Consider the following 15508-nt stretch of genomic DNA (forward strand, 5'->3'; position numbering starts at 1 on the left):
CAAAAACGGAAAAACCTCCGGTCCTTAAGGGGTTAAGCAAGTCCAATCTTCACACCTCTCAATTCAGAGGACAAAAGGATCTGCTGCCAATTTCTTGATTTTCTTCTAGAAACAGAACCTTACCGGTCCTCAGCTTGTGTGTGGTATTGCAGCTCAGCTCCATTGAAGTGAATGGAGCCAAGTTGTAGTAAGTACCAACACAATAATAGGCAAGTGGTATTAATGTTATGGTTTACATTGGTGTATAAATATCACTATATATAGTACTGTACTTAAGTGGCTAATAGAGTATGTCTACTACATCATCCATTTTGAATGCATTTCCCAATTCCTCATTTTAACAGAACAGTAATAGCATACTGTCCATTTCTAACAGTGAATGTGACAACAATGCAAAGAAACCATTAGGATGAAACATTAGACTAATTTAATTTCTAATATTGTCAAACATGCAAAGGAAAAGATGAAAATTGTGACAACTCTTTATAGAAAATCTGTCACCTGGAAATTAAAGGTGTAGTCCGGCATAGTTAAATAACATTTCACTGCATCCTCAAAGCAAAGTTGTAAAATATTCCAATATGCCTTTATTACATTGTCTTAAAGTAAAACGGGTATGACTTAAGGGCCACCCACCGGTAATTATTTAGGTCTGTGAAGACCGTCAAGCCCAGCAAAGGCCCATATTCAGCCAGTCCCAACCACTGCATAGGCTTATAACATGGGTGAGCCCAGTACTAGAGGAGATGAGCGAACTTACAGTAAATTCGATTAGTCACGAACTTCTCGGCTCGGCAGTTGCTGACTTATCCTGCATAAATGAGTTCAGCTTTCAGGTGCTCCGGTGGGCTGGAAAAGGTGGATACAGTCCTAGGAAAGAGTCTCCTAGGACTGTATCCACCTTTTTCCAGCCCACGGGAGCACCTGAAAGCTGAACTCATTTATGCAGACTAAAGTCATCAACTGCCGAGCCGAGAAGTTTGTGACAAATCAAATTTACTGTAAGTTCGCTCATCAGTACAATTGGCTGGTTGTGCCTCACTTTCATTACCAGTCTCCTACAAAGCGTGCTAGTTCCAGGTGCATGCCCTCTTTACGTGTTCTTTGAATTATGGGGGTTTTAGGCACTAAGCTGCAAAATCCAAATGTCCTGCTTTTCATGGCTGAGGCAGTGAGGGTCTCCAAGGGACATCAGAAGATGCTAATCATTAAGATAAGGGTACACAGGACATGGCAAGCACAGGGGGTACTGTAAGGCGAGTTGCTGAGGCTGATGCAAACCTGCTAAACTAACTAAAATCTCACCACGAAATAAAACCTAGTCTGTGGTACTAGGCCAATTGCTTTTGCTTTAAAAAGAAAAACAGTGTTTAGGTCAGATCACCACAATTTATTCTACACGCATGGGGAAAATAGATAAGACAAAGGGAGAATTCATTCTTGTAGTTACACCTTTTTTGGATATGTTTGTGGCATGTTAGTGCAAAGTGATTTGCACAAAAATGCTGACCACTTAAGTTATCAAAACTTAGGCTATGTTTACACACTGTATCTGGCATTTAAGTAAAAAAAAAAAAAAAAGTGCCGCCAGTAGCTTCATGGCAAGGGTTTTCATGGCCAAGCAGATGCATACAAAATATGCTTATATTACCAAGAATCCAATGGAATGTAAGAAGCCCACCGCCACTGGAGCAGTAGTGTGGAGTGTCAAAACACTCTTCTGGCAGTCCGATAGACAAGTTTGATGAATGCCAGGAGGTTACCTGCCTGACTGTATTGTGCTAGCTGTGAAGTTTAATATAGTAGGGATAATGCTATGGGGTTGTTTCTCTGGGGTTTGCCTTGACTCCTTGGTTATGCAGTGAAGAATAAAAAATAAAAAAAAAAAACACAGAAAAAGGGTATCAGTCAATTCAAAAGCTCTTAATGGTTTTGTAAGATTAATCAATGTAGTCACTGCTGCTGAGCACATGCGAGTCCCCCTCATAGTGTACAGCTCTCTCGCTCTTCAGTTTATTCCTGGGAGTAGGCCCAGTAGTACACACACATGGGGACTCTCTCAGACTTCTCTGGCCAATCATAGTATACTTCTTGCTACTTTGTCATGACACAGTGTTGGAGAAATTGTAATGTAATGGGTTAGTGGAGAGGGGTTACTGATGTACTAGTTCTGCAAGGTGCTGTGTGAGTGGAAATGAAAAAAAAAAACAGCAGCAGAATCACAGCAAGGAAAGGGTTGCACAAAGCTGCTGATGAGAAGCTAAAAAGGGGGGGGGGGGGGGTAATGGGATTGGGGAACTATCCCACTGTTCAACTCCCTGACGCTCTATGTCCACCCCTAAGCGCTTCTTGGAAACCACACACAAAATCAGAAGAGAAGAGGGGGTGGGGTAAAGTTTGGTGAGGTGCATAAAGTCCAATATATCCTACTGGTGTAAAAAAAAAAAAAAAGTTTTAACATGATCTGAGAGAAAGTGTGAGTGTACACAATTGAACTGAACAAAATATTAAACAAAAACAAATGCTTATTTTTAAAGGTTTATTTTAAACAAAAGCAAGTCCAATTGGCCAAAGTAACATTTGCTTTGTACTACACATCAAAGGTTAGAGTAGAAATGAAGGAGCCCAACTGGCACCATAGATACATATTCTACAACTAGGGGTTCCTGATTTCCCAAAGTTACTAATAAATTATATAATATTTATATATGTGTACATGTATATAAAAGAGTCCTGTATTACACATTAAAAACTAAATAGAAGTTGAAATTTCCATACCGGGAAACAAAGAAAATTGTCTTGTTAAGTACACCCAAAATGATGTAGAAATCATGTTCCACTCAGTGTAAATAAATGTTTATATGGTTCTAAATGCCACCAGAAGAGAGGCTTTATAAAAAAAAAAAAAAAAAAAAAAAAAAAAAAAAAAAACGCTTCACCCAGGAAAAGACAGCTACTAAAGAATTGTGTAGATTTTTAAAGGTTTATCCAAGGTTTTTTTTTTTTTTGGTTTTTTTTTAGTCTTGAGGGAAAAAAAACAATCCAACACAGGAGCACATTATGGCTGAACATTGGTTACAACAGGGGGGGAACCACCAGATTTAACATACTAGAGGCAAAAGCAACCGTTGTGTACAACAGAGGCAAGAACACAGTGTACTCAATACTAACAACATGTGCTGTAGGCACTATACAGTATCCCAATGATACTAGTTTCTTACCCTGATATACCTATAATGGACAAGTGCAGATTCTGTGTGCTACACTTTCCATTATCCAACACTGCATAGTAAAACCACTGTCGACGACATACATTTTAGCCATGAAGTGTGCACACATTGTGATAATAGAGCTGTCAAACATGAATGAAGACAGAAATACAAAATGACAAAACAATTTAAAATCAAAATGTACAAATGGGAAACTGAACAGAATATTAAGAGAATGGAGCATTCCTATGGACAGGGACAAGCTTATACAGAGGTCACTTAGAACGTGCACACCTTAATAGCTGATAAATGAGAGCACCAGAACAGGGGAAAACAAAAATGCAAACTGACAATTTAAAAGTGTGTTAACAGTTCCTCCTGGCTTTTTAGCAAGAACTTACAGAAGACATCGGCATTCTGATCAGGAGTATGGCATTACAACCAATTGTTAACTAAATGTACTTAATAGTCTTCCGAGAGCTCTATGTCATGCTGTACTTTCTTCAGGTCAGCCATTTTAAATCCCAGCAATACTCTCTGTTTGTGACCTCGGAGAAATTTCAAACATATATAACGTTTTGTACCAAAAAATGAAGCTACATCACTTTTCCACATTTCAAGTAAAGCAGACAACAGTTCTATTTCCTTCTTGCTGGGGTATGGTTTTTTGTGGAAATACTCTGACAAAAACTCTTTCTTAGATTCATGAGACACCGTTGCACTAGAGTCTGGAATCATTTCGAGGATGTCAAGAGAAGGCAACGTTTCAAAAGACTCTAAAGAATCTGGTTTGGCATCAAGCCTCCTCCTTTTAGAAGGTACCAGGTCTCTTGATGCACTAGAACCAGATTTGTAATTGTGCTTGGATTCACTGGAGACTCCCTGAGCATCACCAGAATCGTTTTGCTTTTTCACATGCTTACCATTATTTTCAGGAACCAACTCTGCTCCAGAGGTACTATCTTTCGGCGCATTGCGACAACGCTGAAGATGGATTGAAATGGCTGACAAGGTCATGCTGCCAGTGTAAACACCACAGCAATGAATGCACTTAAAAGCAGGAGTCTTTAGTATTGTATGCACGGTGGGCATTATATGATGCTTTTCTTTCAAATGGTTCTCATATACCTCAGACCTTGACAAAGCACAATTACAAAATGGACAATTTGAGGCTTGCTGATTTTCTGAACCACAAGACTCTGGTATATATTGTACTTTGATGTAAATTGGAGTAGCTGTGTTTAAGTTAGCTCCAGTAACTATTGCAATACGCATCTCTGTGTCTCCAATCTCTTCTCTAGACACAGTAAAGGTAAAATCAAAATGAGGAAAACGTGGATCACCATTAGCATCACTTGATATTGTGACACCTTTCTTGACAAAATCACGATGCAACTTCTTTTTGTCTACATGTAGAATTTTCATATGGTAGATAAAGTTTCTTAGTTCGTAGAACACTGCTTTACAGTAAAGGCATACCATGCCATGCATAAGTAGGTGTTTCAGCACCTCGGCTTCTTCGGTAAATGTCTTGCAAGTAACACATCTAATTGATCTTTCATTCAGGACTTTCAAAAATGGTGCCTGAGCTGCTATGACTACAGTTTCCTTTGCCTCTTTGTTGGTGGAAGATGCTGTTGGTTTGTTAGGACTATTTTTTTGTTTTATATGAGCAATTTGCATGTGTACCTCATACACATTCGGGGGAAATAGTTCATTGCAAACAGGGCATGTCTTCCACTGCTTAGCCTCCTTGTCTCTAGATTGAGCAATGACTGGACTTTTTGCAGCAGTAGGTTTAGGGGGCTTTGGGGGTACAGTTTGCGCCTTTACAGCAGGTGGAGATGGTGCACTAGCAGGAGAAGTTGAAACCTGAATCCCTTTATCAGGCTGAGACAACTGTACTGGCACTTTGGGTGGAGTAACAGCAGGTAAAGCACATGGAGAAACTGGCAATGTTACTGAGAGAGGAGCAAGTGTATATGTTGGTATGCCATTCACTTGCTTCCCTGTTGGTATCAGCTGTCTAAGTATGGGGGCAGTAAGGATTGTATTTGGAGCAATGCCAGGTTGATTTCCTGCAACATTGTTAGGCCTCACTCCTGGACTCATATTTATTACAGCAGACTGCAAACCCTGTGGACAGGTTAAAACGGCAGACTGATTTAAAGTCAAAGTTTGGTTAATGGGCAGAACACCAGAGCTCACACCAGCCTGAGTACCAGTGATAACCTGACCTCCTGAAGGAAGCACAGTTGCAGTAACAGGCTGGTTCAAAGGAAATCTTGGAGCCAGGAAGACAGATTGAGGAAGAGAAGCTTGAAGGGTAATGCTCTGGTTTTGAGGAAGCTGAGCAGTAACAAACCCGACCTGAGCAGAAGGAGCAAGCGTAGTAGATCTTTTCTGGCCCAAACCTGCTGCAGGATCAGAAACTGTGGCTACTGGTAGCATTTTCTGAATCGGGGGGTTGGGTGTTCCTAACAAAGGTGTATTAGGACCATTCTGTGGAAGAGAAAGCACTTTTACATCTTGAGTGGCTGGATGAGCTACAGGTGTGGCATTATGCAGCAACACTGGTGGTTTAGGCGGATAAGCTACAGTGGAACTTGGAAACTTTTTGTATGGTTTTCTAACACGTGGCCGACTAATATCAGAAATATCATTTCTAAGTTTAAGTTCCAGATCTCTGTGTTTGTCCGATGTTAAAATGTGGTACATCAAAGCATCACGATTACCAGTAATGCAACTGCATTTTTTGCAATAAAACCTATCTGGACTGATCTTAAATACAGAAGAAAGTTTGAGGTCATTTTCAGACTTTTCCCCAAAGTAATTTTCAAGTTCAGCTTGATGATGGGTCAGAAGAACATGCCTTTTCAAGGTATAATACAGATTGTCAGTAAAGTTACATTTTGAACAAGAAAACTTGACTGACTTTACTGTATTTGGGCTCTCTTTTTCAGACGGGACTTTACGAACACTAGAGTGAAATATCCGCATATGCTTTACAACATTCTTTGTTTGTGAAGTGTATGGGCAGCTTGGACAAGCCGACATAAGTTCCTGGTCCTTCTCATCTTCGTGGTAGCGTTGTAGATGACTTTTAAATGAAGAAAGCAGTCTAGTGGAGAAATTGCAGAGACTACAGCAGAACTGTTTTGATCTGTAACCCTAAAAAGAAGCAGAAAGATGGGAAATAATGTTAAAGTAACCAAACTATGTTTTTGCATTTTTAAAACATTAAAAGTATCATATTTACACAAACAGAATTAAATAATAAGTGAAATGCAATGTACTTTCATTCAGTCACTCGGGTAATTGCTACGTTCACAAATCTGTACACTGCATATCCAAAATCTGTTAGCATTTCCAGCTTCTCTGGAGAGAGCTTGATTTGTTTTCTTTAGGGAATCTGTCATCAGTGGAACCCACACTGACCAGGCTGGTAGAGCGTGTGACCCCAATAATAATGATACTTACCATCTCTGATCTGTGGTCCTGTTCACCAGTTATCTTCCTCATTGGTCACGGCTGCTACTTCCTCACTCAGCCCAGCTGCGAGGAGGCTTGAGGAAGCCGCAGCGTAATGTCAGCGTGCTTCTGGAGCTCCGCTAATGCACTAGCCTGCTGCCCGAATAAGGAGCATAATGGGTGGACGGGGCCACGGATCGGCCTGAGGTAAGTATCATTTTCATCAGTGTCACTTGTACTACAAAACCTATACAAACAGGTTAGTGCGGGTGACACTGATGACAGATTCCTTTTAAGGCTAAATCCAGAAGTTGCAGAATTTTTCCACTGTAAATAGGCTTTAAAAAGGAAATCTGTCAGTAGTATCACCCGCACTAAACCTGTCACACAGGCTTGTAGTGCGGGTGATGGCGATTAAAAAACGGTACTCACATTGTCCAGATTCGCCCAGCCGTTCCACAATTCGTGTTTTTATTTATTTATGCTAACCTTGGGGCATGGGCAGAGCTCCAATCCAAGCTTGGGGCATGCTGACGTCATCTTTGCTGGGGGGCCACTCCGCCGGGCTCATCAATATTCATAACCCCCCCTCCCTGCTCCTTAGTCTACGTTAGCGTACGGCGCATGCACCGCTTACTGCGTACTCCTGGAAGCGGCATTCCCCTCAGCTTCACTGCCGCAGCCATCTTTGATAAGTAAGAAGCCGAGGGGAATGCCGCTTCCAGAAGTACACAGTAAGCGGTGCATGCGCCGTACATTAACCCGGCGAAAACGCAGGGAGGGGGGTTATGAAAATTTATGAGCCGGGCAGAGTGGCAGCCCTGTGAAGATGATGTCAGCGTGCCCCAAGCTCGGATCGGAGCTCTACCCATGCCCCAAGGCCCGCATTAGCATAAATAGAAAAACATGATTTGCGGCAGAACAGCTGGGCGAATCTGGACAATAATGACTACCGTTTTAATCAGCATCACCCGCACTACAAGCCTGTGTAACAGGTTTAGTGCGGGTGATACTACTGACAGATGTCCTTCAAAATCAACACGTAAGCACGTTTTAACGTGGGGGAAAAAAATAAAAACCCACAGCAAATATGCTAGAAATGACATTTATTTTAACTACACGTGGATAAGGCTATTAAATCCCCACCCACATGTATTGTACTGTAAATCTGCACTGTTTCAATTCAACCTAATAAACATGTAACATAGTAAAATATGTGCAATGTTATACAACATTTAGGTAGATTAATGTGCATTAAAAGTCTAAAAGCAAACACTAAATACATACAGGCTTGAACACTGTTTTTTGAGTTCTAAACAACAAATCCTGAATTTACAAAATAACTTTTTTTCCCTTATAATTCACACTATTCCAATCTGAAGTTAGTCTAAACCATGGAGGGCTGCTTGGTGCATCCATACATCTTCACTGTGTAAGGGTATATTCACAATGAGGAATTGTGGCTGAATTCCGTACATCAATTTCACGGTTATGTACCCCTAACAGTGTTAATGGGTCTTCCGCCGACCCATTCACACTGCAGAATTTCAGCAACTGAGAATTCCGCAGCTGAAATTGATCTGCGCCTGAACCTGTTCTTTGTATGGAATTCCGTGAGCACTGCATTGCCATCGATGGCGACGGCGCAGGGTCCTACCGCCAGAGGGTTTCGGCAGCGGCCACCAGACGGCGTGGCTTAACCTCTTCCCGACCCATGGCAATCAAGTCAGTCATGGATCGGGTGAGGATATGACGTGGTCCCGCAGGTTGGATCTGCGTCATACGCGGGAGATGCCAGCTACTGTCAGCAGCAGACATCTGTCTGTAGTGACAGACAACTGTGATTGCTCCGATGTCAGTCATCTGCCATGCCCCGCAGCCCCCAGCTAATTCTTGTAGCGGGGGGCTACTGCTAATTGACGACATGTAGTGATCGCCGCGGCCAGCTATTAACCCTTTAGATCGCCGCTGTCAAAGCTGACAACGTCGTCTAAAGGGACCTGTAAAGGCTCCCTGGTGGGCTAGTGGGGTGGATTGCCTGTGCTTCCTTCTGTCAGGTCTGTGGCTTTGCATTTGATTGAGCCTGGCTCGACCAAATGATCGCAGAGCACATCGATCAATGGGCTTCTATGGAACCACCATTGATCTGTATGAGGAATCTAAGGATTCCTCCTAAAAGTCCCCTGAGGGGACAAAGTGTAAAAAAAAATATTTTTAATAAAAAAGTAAAAAAAAAAAACACACCCATTAACCCCTTTCAAATTAAGTTTAAAATTGCCCTCCTTTTCCCATTCTCCAAAAACTATATTTTAAAAAATGGTTGGGGCAATGCATTTTTTGTTTTCAGCCAAGCGCAGCTTAAATTTTCACTTTTGCCCCAAAATTTTCCTTTCTGTGCATCGCTAAACACAATGGTTAATAACAAAAAGGTTGTCGACCATTGTATAATAAAGAATTCTGCAACTTTGATACAGCGAGTGAGAATGAAAAAAAAAACATTTCCCCACAGTAGCCATTCAGAGCTCAGCTTTTATTTTAACAGAACTCATTGAGCTGTGATTTGTTGCTATGGGCAAAACCAGATTCTTGTTTTCAGTTTTTATTCATTTCCCCTATTGTTTTAAAGGCAATCTGTCAACTCAGTACTGGATGCGGAGCCCTGTATGTCAAAGAAGGAAGGGGGGGGGGGGGGGTTGCATAGACCTCTTGACACAAGCCCAGTGTAAGCTATAGAGCTGACAGATTCCCTTTTAAGAAAAATGTGCAATGCAGACTGCAGGCAGCCTGTTATAGCACAGGGGGAACGAAGCAGATTGATATGATTTTGTTATGCTGTGCGAGGCTTTATGTATGCTCACACTAACTATAGAATTAGCAGGAAAAAAATTCCCTGCTTAATTCCACACACTTTTCAGCTCCATTGTTAATGGAGCAAAAATTACACAGTATCCATGCTCATTTCCATGGCAGTTTACAGAGGACATAAGTGCAGAATAAAAAGTGAAAATGCTTAAAAAAAAAAACTGCTAAAATAGCCGTGGTTATTCTCCCAGTTTGTTGGCGTACTGGGGGGCCGTCGCCTACACCATTTCCATTATCTCCTGTAGCCTGACCACAGAGTCTGAGCCGTCCCTCAGCAGTGACATGAAGCCATGTGACAGTCACAGGAGCCACAGCGTATACGTGAGATCTGGCATTGGCCTTGGCTCCACGTCACTGTCAGAGAAAAGAGTTGAAAAGCGTATTTGGCCAACTTTTACCTAATGTGTATAATCTAGACTGTCAAAAGCTTCTCAAACACAGCACATTATCACCATCCACAAAGCAAACAACTGTAAAATATAAATGTACAGGGTAACTACCACCAAGTTAATTATGTATTCAAAGAACAGGTGATAAAAGTTAAAATCATAAGGATTTAATTGCTGTGACTGCCCTGATTGCTACAACAGGTACCCCAATCCCTCTAATCTCTCTGGCTGTGAAGGGAAACCATGTCTGCTCATGGGGACAGTCGGCTGTATTTAATTCTATAGCAACCAGACATGCAACTGAAGCCAGACAGATTAACATATGCACAAAAATGTTTTATTATAAAAGTTGGTCATTAAAAATAAGCACTGAACAAAAGAAAGGAAATGTACTAACATTACACAAGGCAGTGACATCAAGGGAGGATCCAAATAAGTTTTTTGGACAAAAAATAAATAAATTTCAATATCTACATGTGGATGATATGGAAAGTACCAGGCAATATGCAGCTTACTCATGGAAGACCTTTATAGTGGCATTACTGCCATAAGTACAACACAAAAGGAAAACCTGCCATTATGTATAAAATTTAGTGGAATGTATACCGACTGTTTAACAGATTTATAAAATGTACAGACACCTTCCAGAAAATAATATAGTCACATATCTAGCTCCGGCAAATACTTATCTGTTCATATGTGACAGACCAGTATACTGTTAAAAAAACCTGTTCTACTCTATTTTCCAACAGCTAGCATAAGACATACATTTCTGCGTCCAAAAGCTTCCCAAAGCGAGACATCCTCCCATGATGTACTGGAATTGTGTGTGTCTCCTGGATTATAAGTGTTGATTTCCTAAAAAACAAACAAAAATATACGTTTTGATACTTAATGTATTGCAAGCGTTACTGTGGCTCCAAATAAAAGTCATGCACTTCTTGAAGGAGCCCACCCAGCTAAGCAGTTGTTTCTGTACACAATATGATCTTTGCGGCAAACCTTTTAGCCTAGACCTCACGTCCATAGTGCATAATACTGCTTGTTAAAAGATATATATTTTAACAAATGCCACCTGTTCAAAAAAATGTTAGTTTAGCCTTCAAATCTCTGGCTAATGCCCCCTCCCCACAGGAGTCTGTTATTACACCTGAACCCCATTTTGTAATAGAAGACACACATAAGTGGCACCGTTTTGGAGGCCCTTTCCTCCCCCCATGTCTTTGATACTGTAAATGTAAATTACTGTAAAACCCTGAAAAGTGAAAGGGGGAGGCTAATCAAAACCTGTGTGGAGAAAGAGTGGTGCAGTTACCCAATTAGATTGCTTATTTATTATAATTAAGAGAGAGAAGAAAAAAAAACATCGGAAAAGCAAAAGAAGCTATCTGGTTGGCTGCTATGGCTAACTGCACCACTCTTCCTTTATATACATTTGATAAATCTTCCCCAGTGTGTTCACCTTTCAATGCCACAAGCCTCATGGCTTTAAGTCTGGGACAAACTCAGTTCACTGTATTAAGCAGGTGCCGAACAGCTGATCAGTATGAGTGCTGAATGTCTGCCCCCCTCCTATCAGTGACTGATGTCTATCATATGGCTAGGTCATCAAAAAGTCCTGAGGGGGAAAACACCAGTTTAAAGGGGTGTTCCACACCAGTAACCTCTTTTCTATTTTGATCCAATCAGGAAACTTCACTTGCCCTAATAATAAACTACTATCCAAGTCCATGGCAAATCATTTACTACTATTGCAGATTTGCTCCAAACCCATTAAAGTCCGTGGATATCAAAATCCACTATGGGTTTTCTGAAGCAAATATGCACATGTGAACTTACCCTGAAAGATGAGGAGGGATTAATCAAACTTTGAGCAAAGGAACAGTGGAGCAGTTGCCCTTAGCAACCAGATTCCAGCAGCCTTTTTCTTTGCAAAAAGTCTGAAATTTCCTGCATGAAATAAAATGAATGCAAATACAGCTTCTATTAAAAATGTTGTTGCAAACTGAATGCATAGAGTGAGGTGACCAATACCATTTTAGTACAATTCTCCTTGACCACAAATGTATTGAACAGGGCACATGTATGTGCTATGCCAGAATTTTCCTAGTGCGGTCCTCAAGTCCCCCCACAGGTGAGGTTTCCAGGATTCCCCTAGTCTTTCACAGGTGATATGATTGTGCTGATGTCTGACTAATATACCTGTGAAAGTCTAAGGGAATCACAAAAACCATGACCCGTTGGGGGTACTTGAGGGCCACGCTTGGAATATACTGGAACTTCAACTGGAAACCACAGTAGGATTCCAACAGGAGTGTCCCAATTTTCTCCTGTTGCCGAGTCCTACTGTGGTTTCTACTTTTGCATCATGTTCTTACCTGAAGAATCGGATGGGCCACAAGGCTGCTGACCATTACAATATACACATATGCATTTAAAGGTGTTGAGCTCTTAGCATAACACCCTCCAGTAAGGGGCAGATTTTTCTTTTTCTCCTTATTTATCGTGATCATACGGTCCTCACTAGGTGCGCTCCTGTGTATTTCTTTTTCGTGTTTACGTGCAATTCAACTAAGCACAGACAGATGATACTGCTCTGATGTAAGTGAGGTGCATCAGTATGTATATCTTTCTACTTCTAATCTAGAAGGAAACAAAAGTCCACTTTTCATTGAAGCACTTAAAAAAAAATATGTGAGGCAATTATGCCTGGGCTGCCAGAACAAATGGGACTCACCTGCCACAGAGCTCCCTGGTGTCCCGGTGTTGCTGCTTTCTTGGTACCCCAATATTACCACTCCAGATCTCTGCTGCTGTCTTCACTGAGGCTCAGCTAATTGCCATCTGGAGCCATGACCCACTTTGGCCGATGATTGTCTAAACAGCAGTGTGATTCATGGACCCTGGCCACCGGAACACCTAAGGAGCAGCGGCAGACAAGTCCCATTCCGGGCATAATGGCCGAATATATTTCTGCACGAGACTTCTCTTTCAAAGGGTCTTAATACTTGAAGAGTCACATACACAGAAACACACACATACAAAAAACAAACACCACACAGAATCGAACCCTCACACCTGTGGCCAATCTAGTTACCTAGCTCCATAAAATTGTAATTATTGCCGGCAGCTCAGTGGAGCTAATCTGGTCGGTGCAATTTTGCTATGGTGGTCCCAATCAGCCGAGATGACAGGTAGAGTTCTCTTACCTGCCTCCGGGTCATCCATACAGCGCTCCACCAGTGTAGGTAGCCTCAGCAGACTGTAGTAATGAAGTGCTAAGTCACAGCATTATTCAGTGAATACACCATAGTAGGATCAACATTATTAAAGGAGTGCTCCGGTGGAAACATGTAGAAAACAAATGTTTTCAAATCAACTGGTGTCTGAAAGTTAAACAGATTTGTGAATTACTTCTATTAAAAAAATCTTGATCCTTCCAGTACATATCAGCTGCTGTATAAAACAGAATAATTTGTGAATTTCTTTTCTGTCTGACCACAGTGCTCTCTGCTGACCACTCTGTCTGTGTCAGAAACTGTCCAGATATAATACCCCCATAGAAAACCTCTCCTGCTCTGGATAGTTCCTGTCACGGACTGAGGTGTCAGCAGAGAGCACTGTGGTCAGACAGACAAGAACTTCACAAATGTCTCTGTAGTATACAGCAGCTGATAAATACTGGAAGGGTTAAGATTTTTAAATAGAAGTGATTTACAAATCTGTTTAACTTTCTTGCACCAGTTGATTTGAAAACATTTTTTTTTTTTTTTTTTACACTGGAGTTTCCCTTTAAACTAAATTGCAGCAGCTGACCCACTAGAGGGACTAGCCATTTGACTCCACATGCTGGAATACAGTACTCTGTGGTGCTCAGTCGTATATGTTAAAGTACAACAGTCCAATATTTATAGCAAGTGAAGAAAATACAATGGCACTCAAGTGCTAGTATGAAAAACAATCTTCCTATATTTTGCGTTCATCAAAAAAATAAAAAATAAAAAAACGACTTTATGGAGGGAGCAGATTAGACAGGAACTGAGTGCAGATGGATTTTCTTTGCTTGCTTTAAAGACTACCTGTCATCAAACCATATTTGCTGAACTAACTCAGATTATATTCCCCAACTACTCCTAACACCCCTCCTGCCTTTAACAAAAATTTTCAGAGCTTTCAGAGGCTCTGTATTATACCTTTCCACTTGCTCACATTGTGTGAGCTCCCAGCAGGAGAAAGTGGGCGTTCCCCAGCAGGGTTGACACCACTGAAGCCTGGGAGAGCTGTGCCTCACCATGCTCCGCATGCACTTCCTGAGGTCTGGTCTCCTGCCAGGCCGGGAGGAAACCAAACTAACTCTGACTTGCAAAGGGAACAAGACAGAGCCACTTAGTGGCCGTTTTTTTAATCACATTAAAAACATATAAAAGGTTGGGAGTTTTAATAGCAAATAAATAGCAAAGTGTCTAATAATTACATAAGGAACAATATATTAAAAGTTTAGTTTGGTGACAGGTACTCTTTAAATATTGTTTAGTGTATGCAATTGAAAGATTGTAATATAGTCTTCTATGGGTCCTAAAAAAAATTGTGAATAAAAAAAAAAAAAAAAAAAAGGAATTGAATGTGAATAAAGCCCTTTCCCTAAAATTAGAATCATCCCCTTTCCCCTCCCCCCATTTTAAAATATCATGTAAACAAAAATACCAAATGCCAGTCACTTCACGTACCAATAAAAATAAAAAATAAAATAAAGGTTATCAAAAAGTCCCATGAAAACAGAAGTGGTACCTAGAAAAACTACAGATCATGGCAAAAAAAGATTTGTCCTCATACAACCACTGATATAGGAAAGTGTTATAGGGATCAGATGCTATGCTATGGCACAGCATTGAACAGTGTATGCAATCAAAAGATTGCATATTATAGCCCCCTATGGGGAGGAAAAAAAAAAAGGTAATAAATAAAAGTAAGTTGACCCCTTACCAATAATTTTGAATCCCCCTTCCTTTTCCCATTTTTTAAATAAAATAATGTAGTCAAAAATAAAGTCATATGTAGTACCGCCAGGTGTGTAAATGTCAGAACTGTTAAACTGCACGGTTGACGGCATACATGTTAAAGGAGAACTTCGGAATATAAAAATTGTGGCCCATACTGCCGGCAGTAAAAAAAAAATAAAGATGTACATATCTTCCTCCGCTCCCCCCGGTAACCGGCTCCGGTCTCTGCTGCGATCCACTTCCTGGTTGCCGGTGGTCGGATGAATCATACTGTACTCAGCCAATCACCAGCCGCAGCAAAGTCCGACTCGGCCGGCGATAGGCTGAGCGGCAGTGTGAAAACGCTTCAGGACACAAAATTCCTCACTACACCGGCACCTGCGGCCGGGGCCGAAAACGTGCCGCTCAGCCTATCGTCGGCCGAGTCAGGACTTCACTGCGGCCGGTGATTGGCTGAGCGCAGTATGACTCATCCGACCACCAGGAAGTGGATCGCGGCGGAGACCGGAGCCGGTTACCGGAGGCCCCGGGGGAGCAGAGGAAGGTATGTACATCTTTATTTTTTTTTTTACTGCCG

The 15508-nt window shown here is 41.3% G+C and overlaps 1 protein-coding gene across 9 annotated transcripts in view; it reads right to left on the minus strand.

Annotated features, from left to right (window-relative positions):
• Positions 1-2909: 2909 nt before the first annotated feature.
• ADNP2 (ADNP homeobox 2) overlaps positions 2910-15508 on the minus strand; it is a 30776-nt gene continuing 18177 nt past the window's right edge. For 5 of the 9 annotated variants that reach the window (XM_056521334.1, XM_056521336.1, XM_056521333.1 and 2 more), the window contains exons 3-4: positions 10700-10789; positions 2910-6380 (exon numbers count right to left, since the gene is read on the minus strand). In XM_056521334.1, the coding sequence (XP_056377309.1) occupies positions 3672-6380; positions 10700-10789 (2799 nt within the window). In that variant the 3' untranslated portion in view covers positions 2910-3671. The remainder of the gene's footprint in view (positions 6381-10699; positions 10790-15508) is intronic. The other 4 variants (XM_056521339.1, XM_056521340.1, XM_056521338.1 and 1 more) reach the window with 1 other exon arrangement.

This window comes from Hyla sarda, chromosome 5 (genome assembly GCF_029499605.1).
Source record: "Hyla sarda isolate aHylSar1 chromosome 5, aHylSar1.hap1, whole genome shotgun sequence".
Lineage (NCBI taxonomy): Eukaryota > Metazoa > Chordata > Amphibia > Anura > Hylidae > Hyla > Hyla sarda.